Genomic DNA, 12585 nt, shown 5'->3' with positions numbered 1-12585 from the left:
AAACACACTTGACAATCTTGATGAAAGGATGATTTTCTGCAGCAGCACAAATGAGTAAAGCCAGCCACAGACAAGGCAGACAGCCTGAGAAGGTCTTTGTGTGAGTGACAGTGGGAGGTTGTCGGAGAGCCGCCCGCCACCAGGAACTGTCTCAAGGCAGCTTTGTGGCTTTGATAAGCAGGTGGCTCCAGAGACTTCAGGAAGGAAGGAAGCTGCCCGATGGCTTCCCAGAACCAGCGTCACTCTGGTTAAGACAGTGGAAAAGCTTTTCTGATGAGGAAGCATGCACAGCAAGGAGACCTCATGCTGAATCACCCAGAGACCAGGCTCTTCCTGGTACAGCAGTGATTTCCAAGTAGGAGACACAGTTGGAAAATGTGCCGTGAATTAGAAGCAAAAACCTAGGCTCCCCAGGCCTCCGTATATAAACCAGACAGGATCTTTGGGCAGGAAGGGATGGACACCCTTGGAAAGGAGGGAAGGCCATGATTTTGGAGGTGAGTGTTCCCAGTTCACACGTTCAGTATGAACACAGTCAGAAGTCTGGAGATGATTTTAGCAACTTGACCAGTGGATCTCCAAGTCCATATGACAGGCTCATATTTGAGGATAACCAGTAATATTCTGAGAAAGAAAAAGCAATAGGGTGGAGATGGGGCAGGGGGAGGTGGAGCCCTGCTCTCTCAAAAGCCTAAAATACAGAAATTAGAAGCTAATAGTAATTAACATGGTGTGGTTGGGGTGCCCGAATGGTTCCACGAGACTGTGTAACAGTTAAGCTAACATTGGCGGGAGGGGGTGACTTGATTAGTCAATGGAGTGGGAAAAACTGGCTAAACGGTTCCATTTGGGAAAAATAGCCCAATAGAAACATGGAGTCAGAGCAGAGTTTGGTGGTTCAGAAGAGAAGAAAAATACAAAGGCTCATGGAAGGTATGCAGAGAATTTAATAAGTGCAATTTAAATAAGATCTGAATTTTTGCCTCTGCATTTTGCAGAGAGCTTGCTGTGCTTGTAAGGGTGGCTGAGAAAGGGGCGTCCTTCCTCAGCGGCTGGGAGTGGCGACCTGTGCAGCGCACGCAGCCGGAAGCACGACGTGGGACAGTACTCAGGAGTTGCCTGGCTAGTTCTGCTTTGAGAATTGTACCCATAAAGAAGGGACAGGCTCGCAAAGATGAGTTTGCCCCTCTGTAAAAATTTGAAGCAATCTTAAAAAGTTCTCAGTATGAAATTTGTTAAATTATGATATTTTTCCATACATGGAATATTACCTAACTGAAACGGTGTCTACGGTATATTCCATGAACAAACCTCATCCACAAAACAAAACGGGACGCTAGCCATTTTTCACAGGGGTCTGCAGACTCTGGCCCACAGATCGCCACCACCCTTCGCCTGTGTCCATGTGGCCCTTGAGCTAAGGATTGTCTTACATTTTTAATACTTGAAAAAAGTTAAAAGAAGTGGAACATTCCATGATAGGTGAAAATCAAGTGAAATCTCAGAGAGCAGAGATAAAGTTCATTGGCACCCGGCCACACTTGCTTTTTGCCATGCTGTCCACGGCTGTTTTGGGGCTGCGGTGGCCGAGCTGGACAGCTGCAGCTGAGGCCACCGGCCCACCAAGACGAGGAGATTCGCTGCCTGCACCTGACAAAAGACGTTTTGTGCCTCTGGCTTTACGGTGTGCAGTCTGGAAAGGATAGGTGGGAAGTATTGGCGGCTGTGCTGGGAAGGTTCATCTTCATTTTCTTACGTTTTTCTGTTTTAATTTTTTGCACAAACATATATTACAATTACTCTTAAGTTACTTTTTCAAAGTTAAGGATTATTTGTTTTAATAACCCCAGCACTTAAGTTTATTCTTTGCCCTCTGGCCAGAAACTAGCAGAATTTCATTCTTTGTCCCTCCCCCAGGCCAGGTCTTCACCTAGCTCTCAGTCTGTTATAAATGACCCATTGAAGTGATCTGTTGAGAATGTAAATCAGATGCTTCCATTCAGAAATTCTTTCCTGCACACTTGGTTGAACGCCAGCCCTGTCAGGGATAGGGTTTGTTGTGGAGCTGACATTCAGACCCGTCCAGGCTTCTGAACCTTCTTGGTGTCCTGGACCCCTTGGGAAGTTTGAGAAAGCCTCGGAGACCCCCTTTCAGAATAATGTTTATAAAGCATAAAATGAAATACACAGGGTTACAAAGGTAACCAGGTGATTAACATGCAAACATCAAAACGTTAAGCATCATTTTGTAGCACAGTAGACATAATTCTTGAGGCGCTAAATTTCAAGCAGCAGGTCTGCTGACTCAGAGGAAGTGGTACGTGTAGGTGCTGTTTTGGGATCTGCAGCAACTGTAATTTGATGTGAAAATAGTTGTGATTTTCTGTCCAGAGTCACAGGCGTTACTCATAAGGACTGGGATTTGTTGCCTGCGCTTCCAAATGATGTATTTCAGTTGGCAATGGGTGGAAATTAAAAATTGTACATATTTCCCATCCAGCTAACTTCCTCAAGGTTAGTGACCACTGATCCGGTTGGTCTCTGTACTAACCTTTAGTGCTGTTCTGGGCCTCGGTCCCTCCGCTTCCAACACACTGGCCTTTTTGCTGCTCTTGAACGTGCCAGGCCCATTCCTACCGCAGGACCTTTGCACTTGCTCTCCACTGGCATTTGCTGCCTCCCAGATTGAGGCGGGGTTGCTTAGGTGTCTGCACAAGTGCTGCCGTCTCCTGTTTACTACCCATGGCACTCTTCCCTCACTGGGCGTTATTTCTGTCGCTCTGCGACATCACACGTGTGTTCATGCTCCACCCCTCCCAGCGGGATGTGTGCTCCTTGAGGCCAGGGCTGTGATCTGTCTGGTTTGCCCGGTGCCAGGAACGTGACAGCCACCGGGGAAGAGGCGTCCACGACTATATACTGAATGACTGATTTAAGGAAGACACTGGGCCGTGGTCGTAGTTTTGGTCTGTAGCTGTTCGCTTCCGGCCTTGAGCTCATATCTAGTTCCCATTTGGAAACTAGAGGCGAAACACCCCCGCCCCTCATCCAGGTTTCACAACCTGAGCAGCAGCTACAGGGCAGCAGGCCGAGTGTGTGGAAGGTTTGTGTTCTCACGCCCTGTGTGTTGATATCTTTATAGACTTTGTCGATCCTGCTCGTTAGGAACTGGAGATGTTTTGGCGGTGGCGGGCGGCCGCGCTCCTTCCCGATCATAGCAGGTTAAGTGGGGCTGCAGGCGTAACCCGGCTTGGCTCTGTGAGGCGTCTGAGCACACTAATGTTCAGTGCATTGGCCACGAGGTTTTTAGATGGTCATTTTTTAAACCGTGGGTGTAATGCATGATCGTGCTCACCACTTACACAATTAAAGTGTGATGCTGGAAAGCTGACTTCAAATAAACTATTACATCATACATCCCAAGTTAACCCGTATTAAATGACTAAGGTACCACGTTTATACTTTCCCCACGTTCCCTCCTTCCCTCTGTATCCCCCACTGCTTCCTGATGAGCCCCTTGGAAAGCCCCCCAGAATAAGCTCCCTTCCTGTACGGAGTTCTCCAAACGGCATATTTGGTGGCTCACCTGGGGCCCCCCTACTGACTGTGGAGCAGAGTGAGGGGGTAGAACCTCTCAGATACCATCCAAGGGAAATCTAATAACCGGCGTATTAAAGGATGAGTATTGTGACCTGGTGACTGTCTGTGCTGGGCGTTGGGGGCGCCTTGGAAACCTTGGGTGTGGAACACCAGAGGCTGGGACAGCACTCACACACCTCCGGGCTGTGTCCCTCACCTGGTGGCCCGATGGCTTTATCACTATATGTGCAGGATGGCGGGAACAGCCAATGTTAAGTCAACCCTTCCAGCCGTGGGGAGGGAAAGAGCCCTGCCAGGCTGCCCACAGGTCTGGACCACACGCTGGAAGCTCAGCCTTGCCCTCGCCAGAATTTCCTTAACAGCGCTGGCCTGTTGCAGGGTGTCCTCTGTCCCTCTGGGGCCACCAGCACCCATATACCCAGAGGGATGTAGTCTGCTCAGGGATGACTTGGGTCCACACAGTTTCTCGTCACTTTCCTGTCCACGTGGGGAACCTGGTCGTTTTTGATCTGGTGGCCTGCGGGCGGTGTCCTCCCAGAGCACAGGTGGTGGCTGCCCCGTGTGCCCCTGGACCTGTCTCTGTCCTCATGTGCCACCTGCTGCTTCCATCTCCAGCCTTTGTGTGCCGGCCTCACGCCACCTGCAGGGTCCCAGCTGCAGGCACCACCAGCTCTTCCTGTCATCCTGTCCCCCTCTGGCCCCATCGCAGGCACTGCCCTTCCCCCTCTCCGCCTGCCCATCTCGCCTCTCTTTTTCCCTCCCTGGGCATGAAGCGCACAGCCTGTCACCATCACCCTGACCTCGGCCCTAAGGCTCCAAGCACAGCAGAACCACCCGCGGTTTATTCCGGGTGTCTGCCTGCTCTGACCCTGCACCGAGATGTCAGTGTGGCCGGAGGAAAACCCCAAACTGCCGGCTCGTCTTAGTTTGTGAGCCCCGACTCTGGTGGCCCCGGCAACCCACTGTCTACACCCCAGGAGCCATTTCACACCCCTCTCTGACTCCCAGCACCTCCCTATCCTCAATCTCAGTAGGCAAACTTAAAAAAGTTTTTTTCTTTTCTTTTTTTTAAAATGGAGGTACTGAGGATTGAACCCCGTACCTTGTGCACGCTAAGCACGCCCTCTACCTCTGAGCTCTACCCAGCCCCCCAAGTAGGCGAACTTTCTTATTTCACCGAGAAAGTGAGAACGTTCCAAAGAGACCTTCCCTCTGCTGCCCCCTGGCATCTGCCAGGCCCGACGGCGCTTCCTCCTGCTTTTATTCCCACTCCTGTCTAGTGGGGGCCGTCTGGGCTTTAGGCTCCCGCCGCACACCCACTTGCCGCCCACCTGGAGAAGGACGTTCCTGACCAGTTCCCTCTCTTAGATAATTTCCAACTCTTGCATGTGGATCTCCTTGTCCTGTACTGAATTCCTCCCATAACCACGTCTGCACTCGGGCAGGTGGGTGACACTCAGGAACCAGGCACCGGTTGAACCTGGAAACGGAAGCCCGGACCCTCCGCCCTTTTCATAGCTAATGACATTCCTACCTGCCTGCTGCATAACCCCATGTAAAAACTGACGACGACTAAAAACTACAGCTGACGGTGAAGTCTGCTTTTCCCTGCTGAGCTTACCCGATCCCCTCAGGCTTCAGAATTGGTCAACATACCCTGCCTTGTGTTAAACTATTTCTCCTCCCCCAGGACATGGGCAAATTCTCCCTCACCTATGAGGCCTCCATGACCCGGCTCTTCCGAGAGGGGCGAACGGAGACCGTGCGGTCCTGCACCACCGAGTCGTGCAACTTCGTGCTGGCCATGGTGGACCCCACGCAGACGGTACGTGTGCCCAGCGGGGACAACCATGCTTTTCAGGACTCCTGAGGTTAATGGGCAGGCTTCCCAGGGGAGACCCCAGGCATTCCTTCTCCAGCAACTCCATCTCCTCCTTTCCTCCACCCTCCTTGAGGAGACAGAAAGTATTAAAAGGGAACCATGAGGGCAGACACAAAGGTTAATGTTTGTAGCAGTCTTCTGTCGTTCTGTGGTGTCTACCAATCAGATTATACTTCCTAAAAGTCTTTAAACCAGGGGTACACAGCCGAGGAAGAACGGAGTCGGAGGTAGGTGCTGCCAGACTTTGCAAGTAGTTGGAGTCTAGGTGAGAAAACAGTGACCATCCATGTGTCGAGTGAAAAAAGATGCCCAGCCCCAAAACTGAGAGTTTTGTTCTGGAGACGTTTCTGAGGACTTCGGGCGGGGAGGCGGCCTCTCAGAAGAGCTCTAAGAAGAAGTTGGGGAGGGACCAGGATATATAGGAGTTTTTGCAACAAAGAGCAGGTAGTCGGAACATGGAAAGATTACTGTTAATCAGAGAAAACCAGAGATCTCAGAATTTTCTGTGTCTGGAAAGATGCAATAGTCTGGGCTCATTGAAGTCATTCCTTTGATGTGCACCCAAGCTCTCTAGGGCCAGTGTCCTGTTCTTTCCTGTCCTGAGTCCCCTCAGGGGGCACCACTGGGGGAGGCTGCAGAGGCCCAGAGCTTGGCTGTGGGCTGTCTGCTTGTCTCCATCCTGGGTTCCTTCCGGCTCACTGTCGGGACTGGTGGCAGTGGCTGATGGCTGAGGGCAACAGTGTCCTTTGCTTAATGGTATGACAGGAAATAGTTCTCATCCACACTGGGGAGCCTTATGCTCGGGGTTGCTGAAGCCTGCTGCCCGCACTGAAGCTCCCCTGCTCAGGGCTCTGGGTTTTCTCTCCACTGCCTTTGAATCTTGGTGGTGGCCTGAAGTTTTATCAGTTCATTTTCGTAGCTAAAGGAATAGAGATCCAGGTGAATGCAGCGAATGGCTGGGCCGCCCGCCTAGGTAGGGGCTGAGGCCAGATCCGTGCCCGGGTCTGCCTGACCCGGAGGGCAGGTGCCTCTGCTGACCCCGGAGGAGACACGGCCTAGGACTCCCTTCCCTGTTCTGGGGAGAACTCTGTTCTGGAAAAGCTTTTGATTTGGTGGGCAGAACTCTGGGTATCATGACGGGTTTCTCTGATCTGTCATAAGCTGCCTTCAGAGCAGCCTTGAAGACCCGATCTAGAGTGGGTGGGCCTCTGCGTCCCCGTACGGGCGCCGTGCTGCCTGGTTCTGTGACTGACGTGACAGGGCCCACCAGAACCTCATGCAGCCTTTTCAGGTCAGACCTGGAGGCCCCAGAGAGCTGTTTTAGCAGAGCTGCCAGGCCGCTTCGGAGGACTTTTTACAACCTGCAGTAACAAACACTGCAGTGAGCAAGAGGGACGGAGCTCCATTTCCGCACAAGGAGGCTTGGAGGCTCGGGCCTTCCCACCTACTCAGTGGCCTCCTTTGTGTAAAAGGTGACATGATACCCAGCAGGTGGCACAAAGGACCCGAAACTGCTTCTCCAATAACCCGCCCCCCAGTAGCCTCTGAGCCTCCCAGTGTGCAGCCTGAATCTGGGGAAGGGGCAGTTGGCTGGTGGGGTGTCTGGTCAGGTCACCTTGGCAACCACCCAGAGCCACTCAGTGGCCGGCTGTCTCAGCGCCCAGTCGGGCCGCTGGGGAGAAGGGCTGTGACCCTCATCCTGGAGCTCAGACTCCGAACACACAACCTGAAACTCCCCGTCCTTTGGGACTTAGGTTGAACAGAGGCTCAACTTATTCAAGATTGCATCCAAGAAGCACCAGCATCTCTACCGCCTGGCGATGACCGGCTCGGGGATTGACCGCCATCTCTTCTGCCTCTACGTGGTGTCCAAGTACCTGGCTGTCGACTCCCCTTTCCTGAAGGAGGTGAGTCATTGCTGTGGCAGCCCGCTCAGGTTTGTTGGCTAAACTGAAACTTAGATGTGTAGTACAGCTTTGCCAGTCAGAGCAGCTTAGGGCCTAACTGTCATCACAGTGGAAAATGTGAGCTGCGTCTCTTCAACCTCTGGAATGCTGTGGCTTGCACTAAAATAACTAGGAAATGATGTGCTCTGAGTATTTATCATCTTCATTTTTAATATAGTTTATCTACTTTTCAGTTTATAAAATTTAGTTTTTAATAATGGTTGGATTTAACGAGCAGCTTGGAAGATTCCTGGAAATGCGGCAGTCAGCTCCCGGGAGCTGGTGCCAGTTTGCTCCAGTGCACCACCCCCCCGGTTCTGAATCCTGCTTCATGTATCTGCCACTTTTCCTTCCCAGGACACTCGGCCGGTGTTGGCCCCTCCAGTCCAGGTGTCCTTGCCCGCTCCATCCCTCTCTGCAGATGTACTGCCCTGAGCTGGCAGCCCTTCAGGGACCTCTGGTGTCTGAAATGGTCCAAACACCGAGCAAGCCTTTTCTTGTCTCCCACTGGGGCTCCTCGGGAACAGAAGAGACTGGGGTTGAGGCATGTTATTGCAGCATTTCCTTGTTTTACTCAACAGGTCCTATCTGAGCCTTGGAGATTATCAACCAGCCAAACCCCTCCACAGCAGGTGGAGCTCTTTAATTTGGAGAGGAATCCGGAGTATGTGTCGAGCGGAGGGGGCTTCGGACCGGTGAGTGGCTGGGCATCCGTGTTTGCAGAGCAGGGAGCTTCGGGAATAGGGTGTGTCTGTCTCTGTTCTGAGCGCCTGTTACCTCGCTGGTCATTCATGCAGATGTTAATGGCAGTCTCATGATAAGAATGTCCGAAATCCTCTCTTCACATCAGCTCCTTTCCCATGGTTACATTCAAGCGTGCTTTTCTGCAGGTTGCTGACGATGGTTACGGTGTGTCGTACATTCTCGTGGGGGATGACCTCATCAATTTCCACATATCTTCCAAGTTCTCGTGCCCCGAGACAGTGAGTAGAAAAAGTCCTGTCTTCTAAAGACAGGGTATTTTTACTGTTTTATTTTTAAGAGCAGCACATCCTTAATTTGACAGAGAATAATTTCTGTTCAGTTGTGTAACTTTCACTCAGTTTGGACGTTTTCCAAAAAAGGAATCATGAAATTCTCTTAAAAGTTTTAACGAGATCTGTCTAATTTGGTTGAAAGTGTTTTCAACTTTGCTGGTAGCAGTGGTTTTAAATCTTATTGTTGGAGTGCTTCTGCAACTTCGAGCCTCTGGGTAACATTGAGGAGTGGACTAAGATTGGTGTGCACGTGCTTAGGAATACACATATGTGAGGAAACAGGGGTCGGCAGTGTTCTCTGTGAATGGATCATGTGACCCCCTTCCTAGCATAGAATATTTAATCCTTTCTCTCCTTTCCACATTGTGCAACGCCTGACAGGCAGTGCCAGGTTCACCTTTAACAGAGAAGACTGGAATTCACTTACCTGTGTGTTTTATGTAATGCATGACATCAGGGGAAGCTTTAGGGCACAAATATGGAAATCACTATCTCTGCCAACTCTTCACATTTCCCTGGACTGTATAACTTAGTGATTAAGCCTTTAAAGCAAGCTTAGAGAACTGGCAAAAAGGAACGTTCGTTCTCTGAGTCAGATTACAGAGGAAAAGACTTGAAATGTAGGAACATCCACCTTGTGATCTGTGTTTTTTGTTTCTAAACGACAGGATTCTCACCGCTTTGGGAAGCACTTGAAACAAGCAATGGCTGACATCATCACTTTGTTCGGTTTCAGCACCAATTCCAACAAGTAAATCCCTTGAGGGCTGCGGTGAAGGAAAGCGAGCTCTTCTGATGAAAAACCAAATGAAAAATAGCTATGAATCCTGTGTAGTTCAGGATGAAGAATTGCTTTCCTCCCATCGAGGGCGTGGTGTTTTTGCATTTCTAGAACGCAGGCTCCACCATGTGAAGTATAACCCGACTACTTCCAAGTAGGTCCTAACTGTGGGGACGTTTTGAGAAAGTCCCCCTAAAGTCTTCATGCTGACTTGTGTTTATTCAGGGAGGAAACTGTTGTTGAGCGAATTCAGGAATGAGTGGGGTTGTGACTTCACACGCGTTGGAAATGGACACGGCCCACGTCCTCCGCAGCCACAGCATCCCTGGGACTTAACGGGCATTTAATTTTATCAGAGCAATGTAAACGTTTCTTTTGCTTGGAGAGAAAAGCACCATTTGAGCTGAAGATGGTAATTGTCAATAGCGGACGCACAAGTAATGCACTAACTGAGAAACGCTGTGCTTCTGGGAACAGCTCTGTCGCTGTGGTAACTGTAACTGGCCAGTTTGGTCGTCTGCATTCGCTTCTGCCTCTTTGCAGCACGTAGTCTGTCTCATCTTTAGTTTTACTGACCTTGCAAGTCTTCAAAACCCAGTGCCTTAAAAGTGGAAGGCTCTCAGTGTAAGGGGAGACCGCATGAAAGATTTCTTTTGCAGAGCCTTTAGGTGGAATTGTGGAGGTCTCACTCCCGCCTCAGTTTACTGAGTGGATAACCCTGTGTTCAGCATGTTCCTGTGGTGTCCCCTTATCCCCTTATGCGGGCAGCTGCACTGGATTCCCCCATCAGACTGCCTGCCTTCAGCTTCATCATTTAGCTACAAAAGAAAACGGGCGTGTGTCAGAAATGGGGAGCCAGGGCTGTGATGGTGGAATGGTGTGTGTCCCGAGCACTCACTGAAAACTAAAACAGAATAGGTGCCTCAGGATTCCTGCTTGCCTAGACTGAGAAAGGAACAAAACTTGAGAAAAGGGAACCCCAAGGAGGTGAGGGTCGCACAGCGCTGATGCACCGGTAGGAGCACCTTCTAACCCCACCTGGCGAGAGAGGGGCCTTCTTGCGTTTCTAGGGCGGTGGAGGGAGCGGGTCATCTCGGCGAAGGCCGTGTGTGATGGGAGTGCACACACTTCAGGTGGGAGTGCCTGTTTTGAAAGAGTGATTGACCAAAAAGCGATTATGCACTGAATCACTTTCAGTATTTAATGTAAAAAATAAAGGATCATGGAATGAGATCACCGCCTCTGGGCTGTAATAAGAAGCTGAGCTTGTCCATTTTTCAGATTGTATATTTATTTTTCTGCTCCCTCTGCTCTGGTCGGGCTTGCCTCTATAAGAGTTCTGTGCCCAGTGATACAGTGACCAGGCTGACCCACTGGAGCCGGGGAAAGGCCCTTGCCCCAGAGCACGTGCGTGTTTTATTCACATACAGGTTGTGATGTGAATGGGCCTCAATGGGCCAAAGACTTTTTTTCCTCTTCAAAGCAAGCAGAAATGAGAAGAGATGAAAAAAAAAAAAAAAGCAAGAAGGAGATCCATCAGCCACAGTGAGAAAAGGCCCTGTTTATCTGTGGTTTGTAGTCAAGGATGTGTGTATGTTGTGGGTGGGTACAGCCCCTTTGCCTCAGCCAGGCCTGGCTCCCTGTCAAAGCCAGGGCCATCGAAATTGTACTCTGTTGACCACTGACCTGTCTGTATTACCTGGCGGTCACATGGGAATTCAAGCGCAGACGTGATAGCACTCAAAATGTATTCAGGCTTGTCTCTCAGGTTTTAAATGTTTCAAATGTAGTATTGCTAATCAATGCAGTTATCAATGCAATTTTATATTCCTTAAAAGGAGGAAGAGGGGGGGTTTTATTGTACATGTTGAAAGGAGGAGGTAAGAGTATTATGTATTTAATTTAATTTGGAACCAGCCATGGTCTTAACAGAGCTGTGGTCTGAATTTGTTATCTGGGACTGTCCACTGCGTATAAATACAATATGCTCTTTTGGATGTAAATCTTAGAAATGCCACCTGAATGTTATCATTAATAAAAACATTAATCCCAGTCTACTGCAGTATTGGTTTCTGTCTCTTGTCATGCTGATCAGGAGATTCTAAGTCAGGTACCAGGCTCAGGCACCGGGACAAAGGTGACAGGTCAAGATGTAAGAAAAGGCCTCAGGTGGGGCAGAGTGGACATCACTAAATTCACGCACCTGGCAGAGAAGGGCAGCTGCTAAGGAGGGCAATGAGTTCCACTCTGCATTCATTTGTGTATCCTCTTCCTTGCCCCAGAGCCTAGAACAGTGCCTGACCTGTGGTAGGTGCTCAGAAAACACATGAATTCAGTTTTCACACCTACTGTGTGCTGAGCTCTGTTCTGGGCACTGGGAATATAGCAGGGACCCCACCAGGTTCTGACTGTCAATTTGTGGAGATCAAGCTCCAGTGGGAGGAGGCGGAGAACCAAGGGAACCTCCCAGAGGATCTCATGGGTTCCTTGGGCACGTTTGTGTGGGTGGTGGAAGAGTAGCTGGCATGGGAAGGAGGCTGATCTCGAAAGGGGTTTGAGCTAAGGCTTGAATCACAAGACAGAGCCGGCCTTGGCCAATCCAACAGGGCCGGCAGAGTGTTCTAGGAACTGCGAGTGTGAGAAGGTTCCAGGCCTTTGATCCTGTCCGGCAAGGTGGCTCATGGGTGGCCATGCACACAAGACCCCAGATGCTGCTCAGCAGCCGTGCCTACATGCGGGTTAGTGAGTGGGGTGGCTGGGGCTCGAAGTCCTCCTCAGGCAAATTCGAGCTCTTCACGGTTTTCTACTTGGGCTCTGCAGTGTCTGTCAGCTGCCTTCTAGACCCTACGGTTTGGGAAGCCCAAGGTGCACTCTCAGGCCTACCCCCAAACGCAGCAGAGTTCAATGAGATGTGATTTTTCCAGCCATAAAATTAAGAATAAGGAAGCCACACACACAAACACGTGTATAAGAGTCCATGTTTGTACAAGTAAATTGCCAAGAAACTAAAAAAACAAACAACCCCCCAACAAAACCCAAAGTCAAGGACAGTCTGTATAATTAAAGGGAAAAAGCTGTCCTGACTTTATTTTTATTTCTTTTTTAATGAAGATACTGGAAATTGAACCCAGGACCTTGTGCATGCTGGGTATGCACTCTACCACAGAGCTATTTCCTTCCCCCCAAAAGCTGTCCTAATTTTAGTCTGAAGAAGCCACTAGAGCTTTCTATGGAGCCCTGCCCTACAGATCACAGGCACACAGGAAGTGAATCCTCCAAGAACTGGACAGTATTTCAAGGCAAGTATATCTGCAATGAACTAGTTGCTGGGAATATATT

General features: G+C 50.0%; 1 protein-coding gene across 1 annotated transcript in view; it reads left to right on the top strand.

Moving 5' to 3' along the window:
• The window catches only part of CPT1A (carnitine palmitoyltransferase 1A), a 49042-nt gene extending 37739 nt beyond the window's left edge, over positions 1–11303 (top strand). The window contains exons 15-19 of the mRNA XM_072970482.1: positions 5291–5425; positions 7237–7389; positions 8010–8123; positions 8319–8411; positions 9134–11303. Of these exons, the coding sequence (XP_072826583.1) occupies positions 5291–5425; positions 7237–7389; positions 8010–8123; positions 8319–8411; positions 9134–9220 (582 nt within the window). The 3' untranslated portion in view covers positions 9221–11303. The remainder of the gene's footprint in view (positions 1–5290; positions 5426–7236; positions 7390–8009; positions 8124–8318; positions 8412–9133) is intronic.
• The last annotated feature ends 1282 nt before the right edge of the window (positions 11304–12585 follow it).

The sequence above is a fragment of the Vicugna pacos genome, chromosome 10, assembly GCF_048564905.1.
Source record: "Vicugna pacos chromosome 10, VicPac4, whole genome shotgun sequence".
NCBI lineage: Eukaryota > Metazoa > Chordata > Mammalia > Artiodactyla > Camelidae > Vicugna > Vicugna pacos.
This window is presented reverse-complemented; position numbering and strand designations above follow the sequence as displayed.